This window comes from Embiotoca jacksoni, unplaced genomic scaffold (assembly GCF_022577435.1).
Source record: "Embiotoca jacksoni isolate LCO1_2020_lvr unplaced genomic scaffold, fEmbJac1.0.p SCAF_13, whole genome shotgun sequence".
In the NCBI taxonomy this organism is placed as follows: Eukaryota; Metazoa; Chordata; class Actinopteri; family Embiotocidae; genus Embiotoca; species Embiotoca jacksoni.
The window spans coordinates 4,526,297-4,543,442 of record NW_027185263.1 but is presented as its reverse complement, the minus strand read 5'-3'; the positions used below and the strand labels follow the sequence as shown (position 1 = coordinate 4,543,442).

The 17,146-nt window shown below is 42.1% G+C and overlaps 1 protein-coding gene across 4 annotated transcripts in view; it reads right to left on the bottom strand.

Annotated features, from left to right (window-relative positions):
* sgcd (sarcoglycan, delta (dystrophin-associated glycoprotein)) overlaps window positions 1–17,146 on the bottom strand; it is a 241,637-nt gene that overhangs the window by 36,915 nt on the left and 187,576 nt on the right. For all 4 annotated transcript variants that reach the window (XM_069145968.1, XM_069145969.1, XM_069145967.1 and 1 more), the window contains one exon: window positions 2,312–2,384. In XM_069145968.1, coding sequence (XP_069002069.1) covers window positions 2,312–2,384 — 73 coding nt within the window. The remainder of the gene's footprint in view (window positions 1–2,311; window positions 2,385–17,146) is intronic.

The window sequence follows — 17,146 nt, the reverse complement described above, 5'->3', positions numbered from 1 at the left end:
TTGCATATTCTCAAATCAGTTCTTAGCGCTTAAATCAATGCCGGAAGAGGAACTTTAATTTATACACGAGCTTTGATCTGTGTGCAAAACTTAGAAATAGCACAAATGTAAAGAGAAGACTACAGTTAATGTTAAATGTTAATCTTAAGATTTGTTTTTATTGCATTTTAAAGTTTCTATTCTGTTGTTTGAATAAAGACTCTCTTTTGGTGTCTTTCAGCCAAATGTTTCCCTGCTTTCTCCCTCTCCCGTTCATTTCTCCCGACAGCAGGATATGTTGCACTGATGTTGGTTTTGATGAATGTGCAAGTGTTGAGTTAGAAATGGAGAGGAGCTGATGAAGGTAAAGAAGGAAGACGGAGAGGAACAAGGCTTCTTTTGCCAAAGATGGACTTATTGATCTCTGAGATTGCCCAACACAGTTCTGATTCTGGCTCTTGCAGACAGAGATTATTGGACAGGAGTGCTAACCACCCATGGAAAAGTGCTCTTTCCACCACTTCATATAGATTTTTACTTTTAAATTCGGTCTCTTTACAGTTTCCACCTTTCTGTCTCTCCAGTCAGTTAAAAAGTGGCTTTTATGGATGTTTTGTGACTTCAGGGATGAAACTACTGCAAGTGGAGCAAAAGAAAATAAATTGCATAATTCTTGGATGCACTATAGACTTTTCTTTGGGCAAACTTACACTTGGGAAAAAAAGGCCAATAAATGCATATTAATGATTCAAATACCATTAGTAAAACATACGTGGTTTATCAATTAGCCACGCACCATAAAATAAAAAAAAATTGGCAGAAATCTCAAGTGTATGTTTAAGTGTGTGAATAATTTTGGCTCCATTATTGTGACAAACAGATGAAATAAAAAGTCAAACGGCCAAATAAATAGAAATTTAACTGGCAGTGTATCATAAAACATACGTGGTTTATCAATTAGCCACGCACCATAAAATAAAAAAAAATTGGCAGAAATCTCAAGTGTATGTTTAAGTGTGTGAATAATTTTGGCTCCATTATTGTGACAAACAGATGAAATAAAAAGTCAAACGGCCAAATAAATAGAAATTTAACTGGCAGTGTATCATATGGTGCAGTTGACTAAGCATTCTGGGAGCAAATAAAAGTCAGGAAAACATACACAGAAGGAGGGAAACAGAGTGGTAACATGAATGTAAAAATAACAGTCAGTCTTGTCACTTTATAATAAACGACATCTTTTAATTTTTCTACAATAATCCTTATTGCTGTCAGTGAAGTGTTTTTTTTCCCTGTTTAAGTGCAATGCCTGCTGGTCAATCAGCAGTGATAAATGACATTCAGTGGTCATTATTGTAAATTTCCATTCTTCTCATATTTTGGGCTTCTGAATATGGATGCCTTGAGATGCACATTACACAAAGCCAAACATAGTCTGGCAATAATAATAATAATCTGTCTCCTTTCTCCCGTTTGTACTCGTCTAAATTACAAAACAGTATGTTTGTGGCTGGTATTGTCCACAAATGTCAAGCTGTGAAAATCAATATTTTCTACTTTGATGAATAAGCTGATTATTTTCCCTTAAAATCCTGTCTATGGAAACAAAATACTGAACTTCTTAAAGCCCAATTTGTTGTCTTTAAGCCGTGTTTTGTTTGATAGATTATTTTTGTAGATATACAGACATATTCAATGTATTTGCATTGAAGACTGATAAACCCGCAGATTCTCACATTTAATTACCTGGAACGAGATATTCTTTTCAGTACTGTCCTCCTCCAAAAAAACCCCACAAAAAACACCCAATAGGTCTTTTGTGCAAGCCGCTTAATTATGACCTGCAGTTAATTTTTTTTAATTTTAGCGACCTCCAGCGGTCACGTTATTAACTACAGAACAAACACATTTCCGATGACGTTAAAGTGAATGTGAGTTTTTCCTTGTGCGGGTTGTATTTGAGGGTAAGAAAATGCATATGTTGGAGAACTTAAAATCACTTATCACTTAAATTGCTGAGTTATTTCTCTGTATCTTGACTATTTTCCCAAAAATATTCGGTACATATTTAATTGCGGTTGCATGTTTATGTGCATATCAAAGTGAGTCATTTTTCTCTGCGCAGGCTGTGGTGTGTTTGTATTTTTGTGTTAGCGCTTTATTGCTTAAGATTATTATTTTTTATTTTTTTAAAGCTGCAGTATTTGAGTACTATACTCTTGGTGAAGCATAAGTTTAAGATAAATGTTTCTACTTTATGTGCACTCCTTTGGGAGATCTTTTTATGTTCCCATGCATGAGTTATGTGCTGAGAAAAAAGACAACAACTCACCGTAGCTCTTTGAACGGCTCGGCCCTGACATGCGGCGTCTCCACTGATTTGCTGAACACGGCTCCCTCGGCCCCTGAAATCACAAGAACACAAAATCAGACAGGAGGCCGCCGTCAATTGAAACCACAAACCCCTCCTGTCCGATCAATGGACATAATCTCTAAGACTCCGCTGATCTATACGGCTCCAGTCAGCATGCACAGCGGCCCGTCTCGCCTCACTGATAACGTGGATTCACATGCGTATGAAAAAAAACAACAAAAAAAGCAATACTGTCAAATTGGAAAGATGAGAACTCAAAAATGTGCTCTGTTTACCGGGCTATTTGTTTTGATTCATCACCTCCTCGGGGCACTGAAATGACTCTTAATAATAAGAGTTCACAGTAAGCAGCAACAGCGTGAATTTCTTTAATGAACAACAACATATATGGTTCACTACCTTCTATCCTGAGACTTTCAGTGAGGATGAGGAAAAAAAAAAAAAAAAAGAAGCTTATACAGCTGAAAACCTTCCTCTTCCAAGACAGACACTATACATCCATCTATTATCTATGTACCGCTACGCTCGCATTCACACATACAGGCAAATTGGAATCACCGGTCTGGATGGTGATTGGAAGCCACGCAGGGCACAGGAAGAACACGCAAACTCCCCACTGATGGCCCTTTTTTCTGTAAAGGGATGTTTTGGACAAACAAAATGCCACAAACGTGCAAATTAGAATTTGAAGTGTAGCCTATTAGGTTGAGGCAAAATTTTCAAGCAAAAGATTGTTATTGAATTGAAGACTGATACGATATGAAGACGGTATGCTAAACACTGGTTGGACCTGAATGCCGACATAAAAGGGATACCATGGAAAATTGACATGGAAAATAAACGGTGAAAAGCTGTGATTGATAAAAAATAAAATAAAAAAAAGTGTCTCAAAACATTTTTATTTCAGGTTGTGTAATAACCGCTTCCGCTTAACAAGGCCACCAGTTTGGCGGTAGGCTTTTCATCTCGTTAGATACTTAAAAAGCTCAATCAAGGTTAAGATTTGAAGTCCTGAGTTCCTAAATTACCTGGGAAGTGACTTACAATCCATTTACAGCGTCGAAAGAGCACAAACTTATAAATGGCTGGCCCTCGACCCCGAGGCTCTTATTGACTGTCGCGCCAATGCAGCAGCAGCTCGAAGGAAGCCGCGGCGTTCAGTTATATCAAATCAACCAAGCATCAGGTGCAGATCAATGGCCGTGGCCAAATGCTTTTCAAACCAACAGGAGAGGCCCCTCGCTCTGTGACACACGCTCATGTTTTCAATAGGAAGTCAGATGGAGAAGAAAAAGTTTCAACCTTGTCAAACGCGACACTGTCGGGCACTTAGCCTCAATTCAGAGTGATGAAGTGTTTTTGCACAGGTGAACCGTCTTCCGCAACACGTCAAACCTCTGACATCTCCATTATGAAACTGTCAAACTCCCCTGTTCACAAGAGAATAGGAACAAAAAAATATTTTCCAGTGACGATGGAGTTTAATTGTCGAGCCTTCAGAGTCGTTAACATCTGATGACTGAATGGCGGGTTAGTCTTGGGCTTTGTGTTTTAGTTCAGCACTCATTTGTTGACATTTTTAAGCTTGATAAATGGACTTTAACTTGCCTGCCACTCTGAGAATATAATAATATAAATAGAGAAAATAAAATATTAACGTTAATGTCAAATTTTCATTCAGTACAGTATTTGTCTTTTATTTTGAAAGAAAGCACAACACAAAGCCGAGGTTGAAGCATAAGTCAAATATGTGAAACCCTCAAAAAGATTTCATGATACTTCATCTGGGTAAGAGTATATAAAAACATCAGAGGGTACACATGGGAAATATAGTTCAGAGTTGTAGTTTTCAAAGTCCAGTTACAATAACCTGTTTTCAGGCTGTTGGAATAACAACTGATGTTTGTAGCTGAGAATGGGAACCGTGTACCTTTCTGCGGCCATGACCAGAGGTGAAATCAAAAAGGATCAATTATCAACTGCTAAAACAGCTTCAGTGTCAGCTGAAAGTGTTTTTCTAAAACCCCCCAAAAAACCCGAACTGCCCATTCAGACCAGAAAACTGGTTGGCTAACGTATTTTCGCAAATTTCCCCGGTAGATTTAAAGAGGAAGCTCAACAGGTAAAGCACATAACAACGGCTTGTATAGATGACATATAGAGATAGAATATATAGACTATATACATGCATGACAAAAGTAACACATGTGAAAGATGTAATATATGCCACGAAACTCTGGGCACGCCACCAGAAAGAGCAGAAGTAGTTTGTTTACGCCACCGAAAGCGCGACTAAAAATGAACGGCAGGACAGCTTTGACATGTTTGGTGTATTTTTCAATTAAACAGGCTGAGTTCCCCCTGATGTCTGGAGATATTTACAGTCCCGTTCCTTCGGCGAGCTCTTCATAACACAGACCCACTTATCAAAAAAGTCAGGGAAATAAAATATCTATATGCAAAGTGGTGCTCCAGCTCGCCCATGTGGGATATATAACACCTGCTCTTAATCACCGCTACAGGTGGAGACACTTCTCCTTCTGTTGTTGTTGTTGTTGTTGTTGTTGTTGTTTTTTAACCCAGATGAATTGAAAACTTTGTGAAATTTTGCTTGGATATTTGACATTTGAAGCGAAATACTTCACAGCGTTGCAATCCATAGAATTGTCGTATGTTTCCATTTGAATTTCGAGCAAAAATCACAGTTTTTTTTTTTTTTTTGAGAAGTGAAACAAAACCAAAGGGTTACAAAGAAAAAAAAAAAAAGAAAAGAAAAAAGAAATCGCTATCCCGTAACTCATGAAAGCAGCGGTGACATTTAAATAGCTACTGCTCAGTCAGTTAGAGACAGAGTACAGAGAGGAGGATGTCACTCCCTCTCTCCAGCAGCGAAGTGAGTGAAGATGAAACAGAAGGCTCACATTAGAAATCCCAGCTTTCATTTGGAACAAAAAGAACACACACACAAAAAAAAGCTCTTTGCTTTGCTCTTGGCTGTCACTCTGCCTTAACTCACTCGTTTAAAGGATAAGAAAAAAACCCAGTGTCATTTTATTTTATTCTAACTGTTTTTATCTCCCATATAGAAAGTTCAAACAGTGATGTATTCACAATTAATAGCGTCTAGAGAATAGTTTTTTTATTTTTCTTTTAATAGTTATAGTATTCAGTTTATGGTTTAACTTCAAAATCTTGGTCAGAATTTGATAAAACATTTACATTTTTTTTTTACTAAAGATTAAATGATAATATTTGCGTTTGTATAAATTTATAATCAGCTGTCATACTTTTATCAGATTTGAGTGAATCCTAAGTATCAAAGTATCGGTCAGTTGCATGTTAGACAACGATGGAGTGCTTAAAGACTCACATTAAACGCCACAGATCATTGACCTTGCGACACGGCGTGCGTTTTCATATTTTTGACCTGCTGTCTTTATTTGTATTCTGCGCGTGTAACATCTTTCCGCCGGAAGAGTGTGCCGACTCCATTCACGTGCAACCCCTGTGAATAAAACTTGATTTATCTGATTTTCTGATCACCATCTCCACATGAATACTGAGCAGATAGCAGCGATCCGTCACGGCCCAGACATGTTTCATGGACCCGTGGTGGTGGTGGTGGCGGGGGGTGGAGGATGGGGAAATAAACGACGCCATTAAAGACGAATGGGTCTGCGTGAGCAGCTGTGCGTCCATGTGTGTGTGTGTGTGTGTGTGTGTGTGTGTGTGTGTGTGTGTGTAGAGGTGTTTATGAAGATGGTAGTCACACCGGGGGGGGGGCGGACATCATCGGCTGTGCCTTGAAGTGTCTCCGAGGTGATGCAATACACTGCGAGACACACGAGCCACCGAAGAAACTCCCTCTAGGAATAATTTCAATGATCGGTGGCGGTCGATGGACTGTGCATGAGCAACAAAAACCCAAAACCCAAATCCTGTATTTATCATCATGCATTTTTCTGTGCACAATGCACACGCAAATGTACACATTTTGAATATATCATTTTTTACATGAATATTTAGCTCACCAATGTTATATATATATATATATTTATATCGAGTGATTACCGCATAACCTTTCATATTATTTTTCAATCGCCGGTGCAATTTTGGACTAATGCTAACCCCGAGTAATAATAAGGGACACAACACATCATGAGTTGAATGCCAAGAAATGGCCGTGGTTTGGCCCGGGCTGTTTTGTTGGTGGGAAGGCAGAGAGGAGTCACACTCGTTACTTGTTATGTTTTATTGAATCATGACAGCCCACGATTTAGTCTGTCCAGGATTTCACAGAGGTGGTGCTTGATATTGCTTTTGTCAAAAATTGGATATCATTTTTTTTATTTTTTTATTACTACAATACTGCCCAACAGTCATCTGTAATCCCCTTATATGATAATAAGCATACTGCAAATAAAAAAAATAAAAAAAAAACATTTTAATGTTTGTTTTTTATTTTTTTATTTTTTTTTATTTTTTTTAACTTTAAGAACAATGGGCTCTACCTCCCCAGCACCAGAGTCTAGACCCCACGGGAGCACCTGTCCTGTCGTACCTTCACTTTGGCCTAATTCCGAGGACGACGATCCCTATCGTAGGAGTTTTATCTCCAAAACTCTTCTTTGGTACGGTAGAAGTCAAAGAGGTAAAATACCACACAGACGTAGTAATCCATCACATAAAATATGATATTATAATCCCATCTTTTTGTTAGTACAATGGCGTAGTGGGAGTTCCGAATTCTAGAAACCGCCCGTTCTAGATTTCTAAAAGAAAAATAAGTTGAAGATGTGTCCTGCATCCATTTCAAAAGGCCTGTTGCATCTCCTGCTGGAGAGAATATAAAGAGCAGCTGTCGATTTGATGATGACAAAAGTAGGAAACACTACGATGCTCGGTTTGAATTTAGGCCGTGTTAGCTTTATGGTAATGTGCACACTATAATGCTGCGCTGGATTTAAATGGATGCTGTCATACACATACAGCTACACGCATACTCTGGCTTGACGAGTCATGAATATTAATGTCACGTTCTTCCCTGCACACGGCAGCCGGATTATCATTTGCAGTCACGCAACTGTCTGTAACCCACTAACTAATTTACTGTATGTACACTGTGGGAAGGCATGGGTATAATAATTAAAGCAATCACTGGTAAACAAAGCCCCGCTTCATGTAATTAACCACCAGTGACGTGCGTTTCTAAATTCAATCCCATCTAATCCGCCGATGTAAGCGATGACTGATTAGCGGGATTCCAGCCTCCTGGGACCCGGAGACTTTCAAAGGAGGTCGACGCGCGCTACAATACCGCTGGTGGGAAACTCAGCTAATCTGTGCCGCTGTTCAGGTTTCTGTGACCATGAAATTATGACCGCTCACTGGACGCCGAATTGCATGAAACCCACTCTCATCCTGTCAAGAGAAAATTTCCACTCTCACGCTGTTCGACGTTCGGAGGGGTTCCGTCGCGATTTGGGGATGAAGTGTTGTAATTTACTATCACGGTGCACCCAATTTCCCTCAATCTGTCTCGACCACCTCGGCTGCAACCGGTGATTGCCGACATTTTCCAGAGTGACGCTGATAACTGAGAGAAGGATGTAAATAGAGCAGAACGTGATTCTCAGACATGAAAAATTGCCAATTAGAGAGCATGATGCCTGCCCAGGTGAAGTTGTCAAAAATAACAACAAAATATACCGTTGGTTACTTACTGTAACCTCCGATTCTATGAGTGTCTTGTTTGAAGTCAGAATTCCTGAGAGAAAACATTTTTTACAATGCAAAATTTCATTTCTCATTGTATATAACAGATGAAAGATGTGGCACATAATCACAGAAATATATAAAAAAAGAAGCAACCAAAGACCCCAGTTGGTATTTTTTTTTTACATTTGTATTTGTATCATATTATTTGCATCTGTATCGTATTTGTAACTGGGCATTTTTCTTTCAGCCTTCAGCCATACAGAAACGCGATCACTGGATCATCCATCCGTCATTAGAATTTATCCTCAGGAAACCATGTGTGTCTGTTCAGATGTGCGGGACAGACAGATGGACCAAAACGGCAAAAAAAAAAAACCCAAATCAAATAAAAAATAAACCCGTGAAGACCCAACTGTAAAAACCCAACCGAACTTCTATAAAATCAAAGTTTGAAAACCGGAACATGAAAGTTCTCACGCGTCAACTCGGCCACGATGCTCAACACAGCAACAGCAAGACGTCGCACTTCGAGGCACAGGAACCACGACAAGCCCGCAAACTCCTGGAGGTTAACATGTGACTTCCTGAGGACAGAGAAGCCTTCCTCCCAAAACCCCGCAGGACCAGGAAGTTTAACATTCACCCATTCTGTAATTTTTCTGTCTCTGCCCCCCCCCCCCCTGTTATCTTGCTCTCTCTGTCCATCATTTGCTTGCTCTCATTTTCGCTATATAATATTCCTGCTTTTAGTATTGCAGTCAGACGGGAGGTGTAGCCAGCAGCCCCTTTCTAATGAATAGCAAGCGCTCCCTGCTGAGACGCTTTGCCCTTTCTCCTTTGAATAGGATAAGAAAATCAGCTTTTATAAAGGGCGCGATTCTCCACCTCGACACTAAGTTTCGGCTGTCAAATAAGTGTATGCAGCCAGCAGATTAGAGAAAGTAAAGAGAGAAATAAGATCAAAGGGAGGACTGAAAAAAGAGGGAGCAAAACAGCAAGAGGAGACGGAGAAATGGAGGTAAAAAAAACAAACAAACAAACAAAAAAAACAAAGAAAATATGAGAAAGCACGTCAGACAAAAAAAAAAATCTAAAGGAGAAAGTGAAGCTAACTATGGCAGCCTGGTGACAGATGGATCCCTCTCACACAACTCCAGTTCAACTCGTCGCATCCGGTATGCTGCTGGCGGATTACAGCCTGTAAGGAGTGACGTGACAAGCCACCGACGATTTCTTTCCACACTGCAGGTGAATATAAATCATTTCACTCGGGTCATATCGCTCCCCAACTCCTGCTTTTTTTTTTTTTTTTTCTGCTTCAATATGCTGACACAGCGCGGAAACACTGCCGCCGGAGTGACAGGCGAACTCGACAGTGATCGCAAAGACACATTACAACAATGCCGGCGTGGCGCCGCCAACGCGGCGCCGTCCCCATCATCCGTCCCAGCGTGCGCCGAGTGACGAGCTGTCGTCCCACGAGGCGTAACACAAAAACATCTGTGCACGTACGGTGGTTTTTTTTTTTTTGAAGCGCTGCTCGCGGGTTCGGTAGATTACAGAGCATTTTTTTTTCTCCGCGGATAAATACATCATTAGGGGCAAACCTTTCAAAGAAAATGCTGCAGATGTTGAGATAAAACTCGGGTTGAGATGCGGCTATGAGGGTGAGGACCCGCCCCCTCCGATATGAAGGGCTCCGTCTGAGGTAATTCTACGTTTCAGGTGATTGTTACACAAATTAAAACAACGATGAGAAGTTTGCCACCGCTGGGAAGCATGTTCACCAGTGGTTCGCTTCCGGTCAGCTCCTAAACCCGACACGCTGAACCTCCAAAGACGACAGACGAAGACATCCCGCGCTAATGAATTGCGAAGTAGAAATTAGTTCGTAAAAATCTGTGAAACAGATCAACAACAACTTTCTTCTTAAGCTGATTCAAATTAAGGCTACCATCTAAAACCACCGGCACTTCAACATAACTGATCGACGGCCAATCAAAACGGGTCTTTGAAAAATAAATGGTAGCACAGGTGTAAATAATAAGGACAGCAAGTTTTAAACGAGTAAAGGCACCGGAGCAAAAATGAGATTAGTGATTACAACAGGTGTAACTAATATAATAATAATAATAATGACCGCGCAGGAGAAACTCCAACAACTGATGGTACGTTTCTTTCGTTTAGATTTGCCAGCGAGCGCAACACCGGGGTCCTGCAGGTGGGACACGGAAATGAATGCGGCCATGACTGATGTTTCTGGTTCCACTTGTGACTGACAAATCAAAATGTCTCGTTTACTGCACTTTTGACGGAAGAATCACACAAATCTGAAGCAAAATGTACGTTTTAGGCATTACAAATGTTTGGAGATGATGGAGATGATCTCATCGTGTATTCTTAGGAGGAGGGACGATGGAGTTCTGCCAAGTCCGACACACACACGCACGCACACACACACACACACACACACACACACACACACTCACACACACACACACACTCACACTCACATCATCATCATTATTACCACAGCTAAGAAATATGAGCTGGGCAGTGATAGTCAGTCTGCACCCAGGGACAAAGATGATTAAAGTGACTCCATGAGGAGATCACCCGATCATCTCTTCGCCCACCGCCACCTCCACTCTTCAACTCCTCTCAGGAACACACGAGGAAGACAGTTCGGAGTGGGGCGAGAGCTCGATGAGGTTCTTCACGCTACATGAATGTGTCCTGATTTAGATTTTTCTCCCACACGCCAGACAGCTGGCACCTTTTCAAATGAACTTCAAATCGAAGAGCTGCACCGAGTTACTTTTTCATTTCCGATACGCGCGTGTCGCATGTTGAGGCGGACACGCTGACAGCTTCAACTCAACCCGTGCGTTTTTTATGTTGAAAGGGATTGTGTGTTTTACGGTCCCCCGTGATGGACAGAGTCGGACTATTCGCGCCTAAAATGGTGTTTTCTCGCCATTTCCTTCGTCCCTGTCGCCGTCGCCGTCGCCACGAGAGCACGTTGTTGTACTTTGAAAAACATCTTAGAGGAGAAAACATAACATTTGGATCAAAACGGACATCGAATATTGGTGGAAATGAGCATAACTGAGCTATTAACTAGTTTTAAATGCAAAAGTTTCCCACTGCAGTCATCTAAAAAAATGCATTGCAATGTAATGCATGTGTTCTCCTGCACTTACCATCACTTTCAGCTCTTAATGACAGCAATGTCACAAAAAGGCTAATAAAAGTCTCTCACTTACTCTCTCAGGACAAATAAAAAAAAGTTTAAAAAAAAAACTGACGTGCAGCCAAGTAGAAAGTAACATGACATCATGATGTGAGGACGGAGCGGCGGGGAGGCGGAGAGGACTGGAGCGAGACCGGCAGATGGACGTCGCCGTGCGCCCAGTGGATAACGTCATTCGATCGCTTGATAGAGATTGTAAAAGATAGTTAAGAGGCTGAACTTTCATGTCCGCCTGTCTGTCCGTCTGTGAGTGTTTAAAGGCTGCTGCCTGCGGGGCGGCAGTAATGAAGTCCTGAGCCTGTAATTGGAAAGAATGATGGCGTGCAGGACGTTTGATATTCCTCTGCAAATAGGCCTGCCAGGGACGTCGACCTGAGGAGCGGCGGGCCAGGCTTATTAGCATGGCAGTGTGTACGTGTGTGTGCGTGTGTGTGTGTGTGTGTGTGTGTGTGTGTGTGTACGTGTGTGTCCGTGTGTGTGCGTGCGTGTTTCAAGCTCATTTCGGTTCAGTCATGTGCCCTCAGCACATCTTGCAAATAACATGTATATTAAAATGGCTGCTTTGATGAGACTGTTTCATGAAGAACAAAGACCGCTTCAGCTGATTTAAATGTCCCTTTTTTTTTTTAATCTGTCCTGCTGCTTTCACGGCGACAGACGCCTCCAGTGAAGTAGAATGCAGATATTCAAGACCGTATCAATGAGTGAATGATGGGATTTCTATGACATTGTGTGGATGCTTCTCCAGAGGTTGATTTTGCATGGTTTAAGGGAACTTCATTCTATATGGTGCAATGGTATTTCACAATATGGTGTGATAACAGTCTGAGGCAGTCCGCTTCAAGTTTCAACTTCTTTTTGCGCCAGTACCTGATCCATAAAGAAAAGGTTTCTCCCTGTCGGCGTTTTGGCCGTCACCAATATTGATTTTTGGAGTCAGAAGTGACGACATTCGAACGAACCGGCGAGAAGCGAGGGGTGGATCCGGCCGAGAACCTGACACAACCTCACTGCATCCAAGGTATGTCAATCAAACCGGTCACACCCTCAAACATTCCTCTCTCTGAGGCCTAATATCTAATTTTCAGAAGGATCGGCAGAAGCCTGACCAGGAGGGACATTCGGTAATCACAGCTTACTGACTTATGCACAATATTTCATTTACTTAGTATTACGCTTTTTGAATGGGAGTGTATTTTTACAGAATAAACGCTAGGCGCTGTCGTCACACTGCTTTCATAAAATACAAAAAAATACAAAAAATCACAGCGCTACCTTTAAAAAGTATTTTAAAAATACGCTGTGCTCAGGGAAAAACGCTTCGGTCGAGAATCCAGTGTCGGCTGCTTTTGACGCATGTTAATTGGTTAAAACTAAACCGAGGTCTCACCAATTGGGATGGAACGACTGCGAGCGAGTCCTTCACGCTTCGCTTTTCAGATCTGGAGACTACGTCCATTATTCTATACAGGTCTGTGGTCTGGATGCGCATTTGAGCGCCAAAAAAAAAGAAAAGCTCAAGTCTTGCCTTGGGCAGTTTAAGTCGGCACGAAGGTAGCGCGGTTGTCAAACTGGGCGTCGACACGATGTGGGCAGGAAGGTTCCCCGACCAGAAAAATGGTTTCCGGTCTGACTTATGGGGATGCACGCTTGTAGATTAACGCGAGGGTACAAAATCAGTCCTCGGGTTCCTCGCGGGGGGGGACTCGTTCGAACTGGGCCGCGCCGTCGTGACTGGCGGGAAATTAGAAACCTTCCTCGTCCGATCTTTCCAGACGTTGGGATCGTCGTCCCCCGCAGGTCACGTGTTAGACAGATGATGTTGCTTTCAATGGCCGCGGAGGGGGAGGGGGGGGACGTGTCCGCCCGTCACCGCCGTTTCTTTTCATGCGCTTCTTTGACCGCGGCGTAATCAGTCCTCATCTGCCGCTCTGTCGATGCGGCGCCCGCAGACTCGGATCGATGCGGCCCACCTGCATTTCACACGCGCGCACGCACACGCACGCACACGCACACGCACACGCACGCACACACACACGCACACGCTGCCGCCGCTTTCTACAGCCTTCCTCTCTCATCGCCTTCCCCGCTTTCTATTTGCCTCGTAAACATGTACCAACAGACCGCGCGAGGGATCGATGAAACCCATCCCGGGGTTTTATTTCGACTTCCTCCGGCCCGCGAATGCTACGCCCCCTCCTCTGAAACGATGTCATCAGGCGATTTCTAAAATGTCACCTCCTTGCGAGTCGCACGTTCCCCCGTTTCTCGTCTTCTTTCCGCCCTTTCTCCTTCTGCTACTCGTTCTTCTTCACGTGTCCTCTGTTTTCCCCTTCCTCTCTTCCTCCCCCTTCACCCTGTCCCTCCTCTGTCATCACAGCGACTCCCTTATTCCTCACACTGACTCTGCATGCACTCCTCATTCCTGCCGACTCCTCTCTTCATCTCATCGTTCCAAGAATGCCCTCCGTGTTCCCTTTCTTCCTCTCTCCCTGCCTCCTTCGATTGTTTCTCTCTCCCTTCCCTTCCTCACAACTTGCGTTCATTTCTTCCGTCATCGCCTTTTCTTTCCCTTCCCTCGTTTTTTTTTTTTTTTTTTTTTTAACCTTCTCCTTTCTGTGTTTCTGTCGTCCGCAGCTAAAAATCAATCACAAACTTATGAAGCATGCGGCGGGATAAATCAGCGGTGTTTGGCGGGCCTCGTGAACATCCACTTAATGGTATTTCATGTTGGCGGGCGAATGTTACCGATAAGGAACAGCGGCATCGGCGAGCGAAAGAGTGGAAAACTGGGCTGAGGAGGACGAGAGAAGGGGGGGGGGGGGGGGGGGGGGGGGAATGGGGGCGGAGAGAGAAATGTACAGAAAAACGCCCCGAGTCAGGAGAGTAAATCAAAGAAAAACGGGAGAAGAAAGATTAACAGTCTTTATAAACCCTTTGAAATAGCATTCAGACTCCAATTTCCTGGCATCTGCCAACGAGAAGTTATTTTGTTTATCCATAAAGGAATTATGGGTAAAAACAGGGTATTATAAAGACTTGCAGATATATTACAGAGCCAGGAGGAAAACTTCGTATGCACAGTATTTATACGTACAGTGAGCTACTGCTGAGGATGATACCACTGTGATGTGCCGATACAGAAGGGGGGGGGGGGGATGCAACAGTGCATTATAGCTGTACAGGTCAGACGGGTGGAGTTAAAGATGGAGTAATTTATTGCTCACAATGTCTTGCAACAGAAATGGAAGTTGAAATTAAAAAAAAAAAAAAAAGGGGGGAAGGGTGTGCCCATGATAATGTTTGCAGGTTTATTTGACATTGATCCATGCGACTACTGTCCCCATGAGGCCACATAGGGGTAATTTGGGGATGGCTCTGAAAAATGACAGCAAAAACTGGAGAATCACGTGATCAGAAAACGGCCCGGTGAACACGTATAAGAAACAGACGGGGTATCTACGGAGTCACCTCTTTTATCGTTTCTCACAAATGTACAGTTGTACGAAACGTTTTGAGTAAATTACATGTTTCCTAGTAAATACAACCCCTGCAGCAAACACGTTGACAAACAAAATACAATAATCAAATTTCCTTCCAATGTTAACCCGAGGCTGTTTTCACTGTAATTTTACTACCTTCACTTTCAAGCTCATAACTTTATTACTTTATTATAGGGGCTAACCATTCATGCTATATCTTGTTTTTTTCAGGACAGTCTAGGCTATCCGGATCTTTTATCATTTGATTTGATAATACTTAAAGATTGTGTATATTAGCCCCTATATTGAGGGGGAAAAAAAAAAATCATCTTATCTTGTCATCATGTCTTTATATGTATCGCACCATAAAATATTGTCAATGGAGATACGGTTTTATATTTGTGTAGAGGAGATTGTCTATAATCTGTCAATATCTGAACCATGTTTGTGGGACAAACATTACATTTGTAATAAATTAGAAAAAGATACGTGCTTTTCGACAGAAACTAAACGTCATGGCTGACTCCGGGGGTCCAGGGGGATCAAACCGGGGACTCACACTCAGGGCACACGCCCCTGCGATATGTGTTAATAACTCAGCTTATAGTGTAGACCCACAACTATGATACTATTACTTTTTTTTAATACAAATTGGGATGAGACAATGACAATGCTGTGATTTCAAAGATGGATTTGCGAAAACCGTTTGTCGTACCACGGAGAAACAACGGGTACCGTCAGAAAGAGTAAGTTCTGCTGTCTACTGTGATGTACACCACGTTATGAAGCGAACGGGACTTTGGGAGTATTTCATTTCAGAGTATTGGCGGTGGATATGGGACACAGCGCTACATGTAGAGTGTAGTGACGATTAAAATCGATGCAATTTTAAAGTCGATTTTCTCTGCAACACTCTGAAACCAAATGGTATTAATGAATTCATTTTGACAGGATTTTGTAGAACCACATAAATAACTAACTACATTATGCGTTCATATCATTATACAGTTTCCTGTTAATTAAAGCTAATATGGAATGACTGCCCACACTCAGCAGAGATTAAACTAATTACATTAACATAAAACATTCATACTGTATCGTTTAAACTGTACTACAGTCATCCACATTTCGCTGGATTTTATTTTGGAGACCACCGAACAGAAAATTGGAGTTTCTCTCTCTCTCCAGACTGTCAGTCAGGTGATGTGGCTGCCGAGCTGCTGGAGGAGGTGACGGCAGCAGTTTAAACCGCTGGGGAGCCCCTGATGTATTTTTCTATTAGGTCTATAACCCAACCAACCATCTGTTCCAAAAACTTTCCTCTGGGAGACCGTACCGGGCCATTAAGACCGCAACTACCCGCCACCTTAAAAGCCTCTTCACAGGAGCTGTCAACCCTCCCGCCTAACACACACACACACACACACACACACACACACACACACACACACACACGAACAGTGTGTACACATATATCTGCCCAAAGGCAAAGTGTTTACTACAAACTCTTAGAGTGCTCCCAACACGTATTGTACTATTGCATTATTACAGATTTATTTTGACTGTGCTGGATATTACGCTTTTGAACGACCCGTTTACATACTGCTGGCGGATAATACCAGTAAAACTCAAGCCAGAGATGAACGGAAAGTGACATATTTCTTTTTACAGCGGTGGCTGATAAACTTTTCAACTTTTATGCTGGATGATGCAAACAGAAGTCGGAGTTTGACACCCTCTTCTGCTACGCGTGTAAAGTAAGAAGAAGGAACGTCACAAAAACAACCAAACTCTTTCCGATGCCTTTTCACAGCGAAAACGACGGAATAATACAAAGGCCAGCTGGTTTTTGGAGGCAGGCAAGTTACTAGTTAATAATATAACTAGCCAGAAGATAAATCAGTGTCTCTCAACTAGTTGAGCCTCAGGACCCACATTTCCTCTTGGTCATTAAATTGTGCCAACTATTTCACAAAAAAATGGTGGAGTAATTCACAATGTCTGTCACTAAAAACAGGAAATAAACAAAAAAAAAAGTGGAAACAAAAGTGCAACTAGGGCTAAAACTTGCACTGCAGAAATATGTGCTTTTCAAACAACTTTAAAGTCAAGACTGAAATGTGAAATAAAAAGGCAGACCTACTTAATCCTAACCATGTTTGTTTGAATGAAACGGCTACTGAAACGTGCATCATGGGAAATGTATGTCAGTCAAAATAAAAGCACAGCATTAGAAATTGTATACTTCACAATAAAAGTTTGACTGACCAGTTGAGAACCACCGAGAAACATGATGCTGCACATACAGTAACTCACTCACTCACAATGTTTGCATGTAAA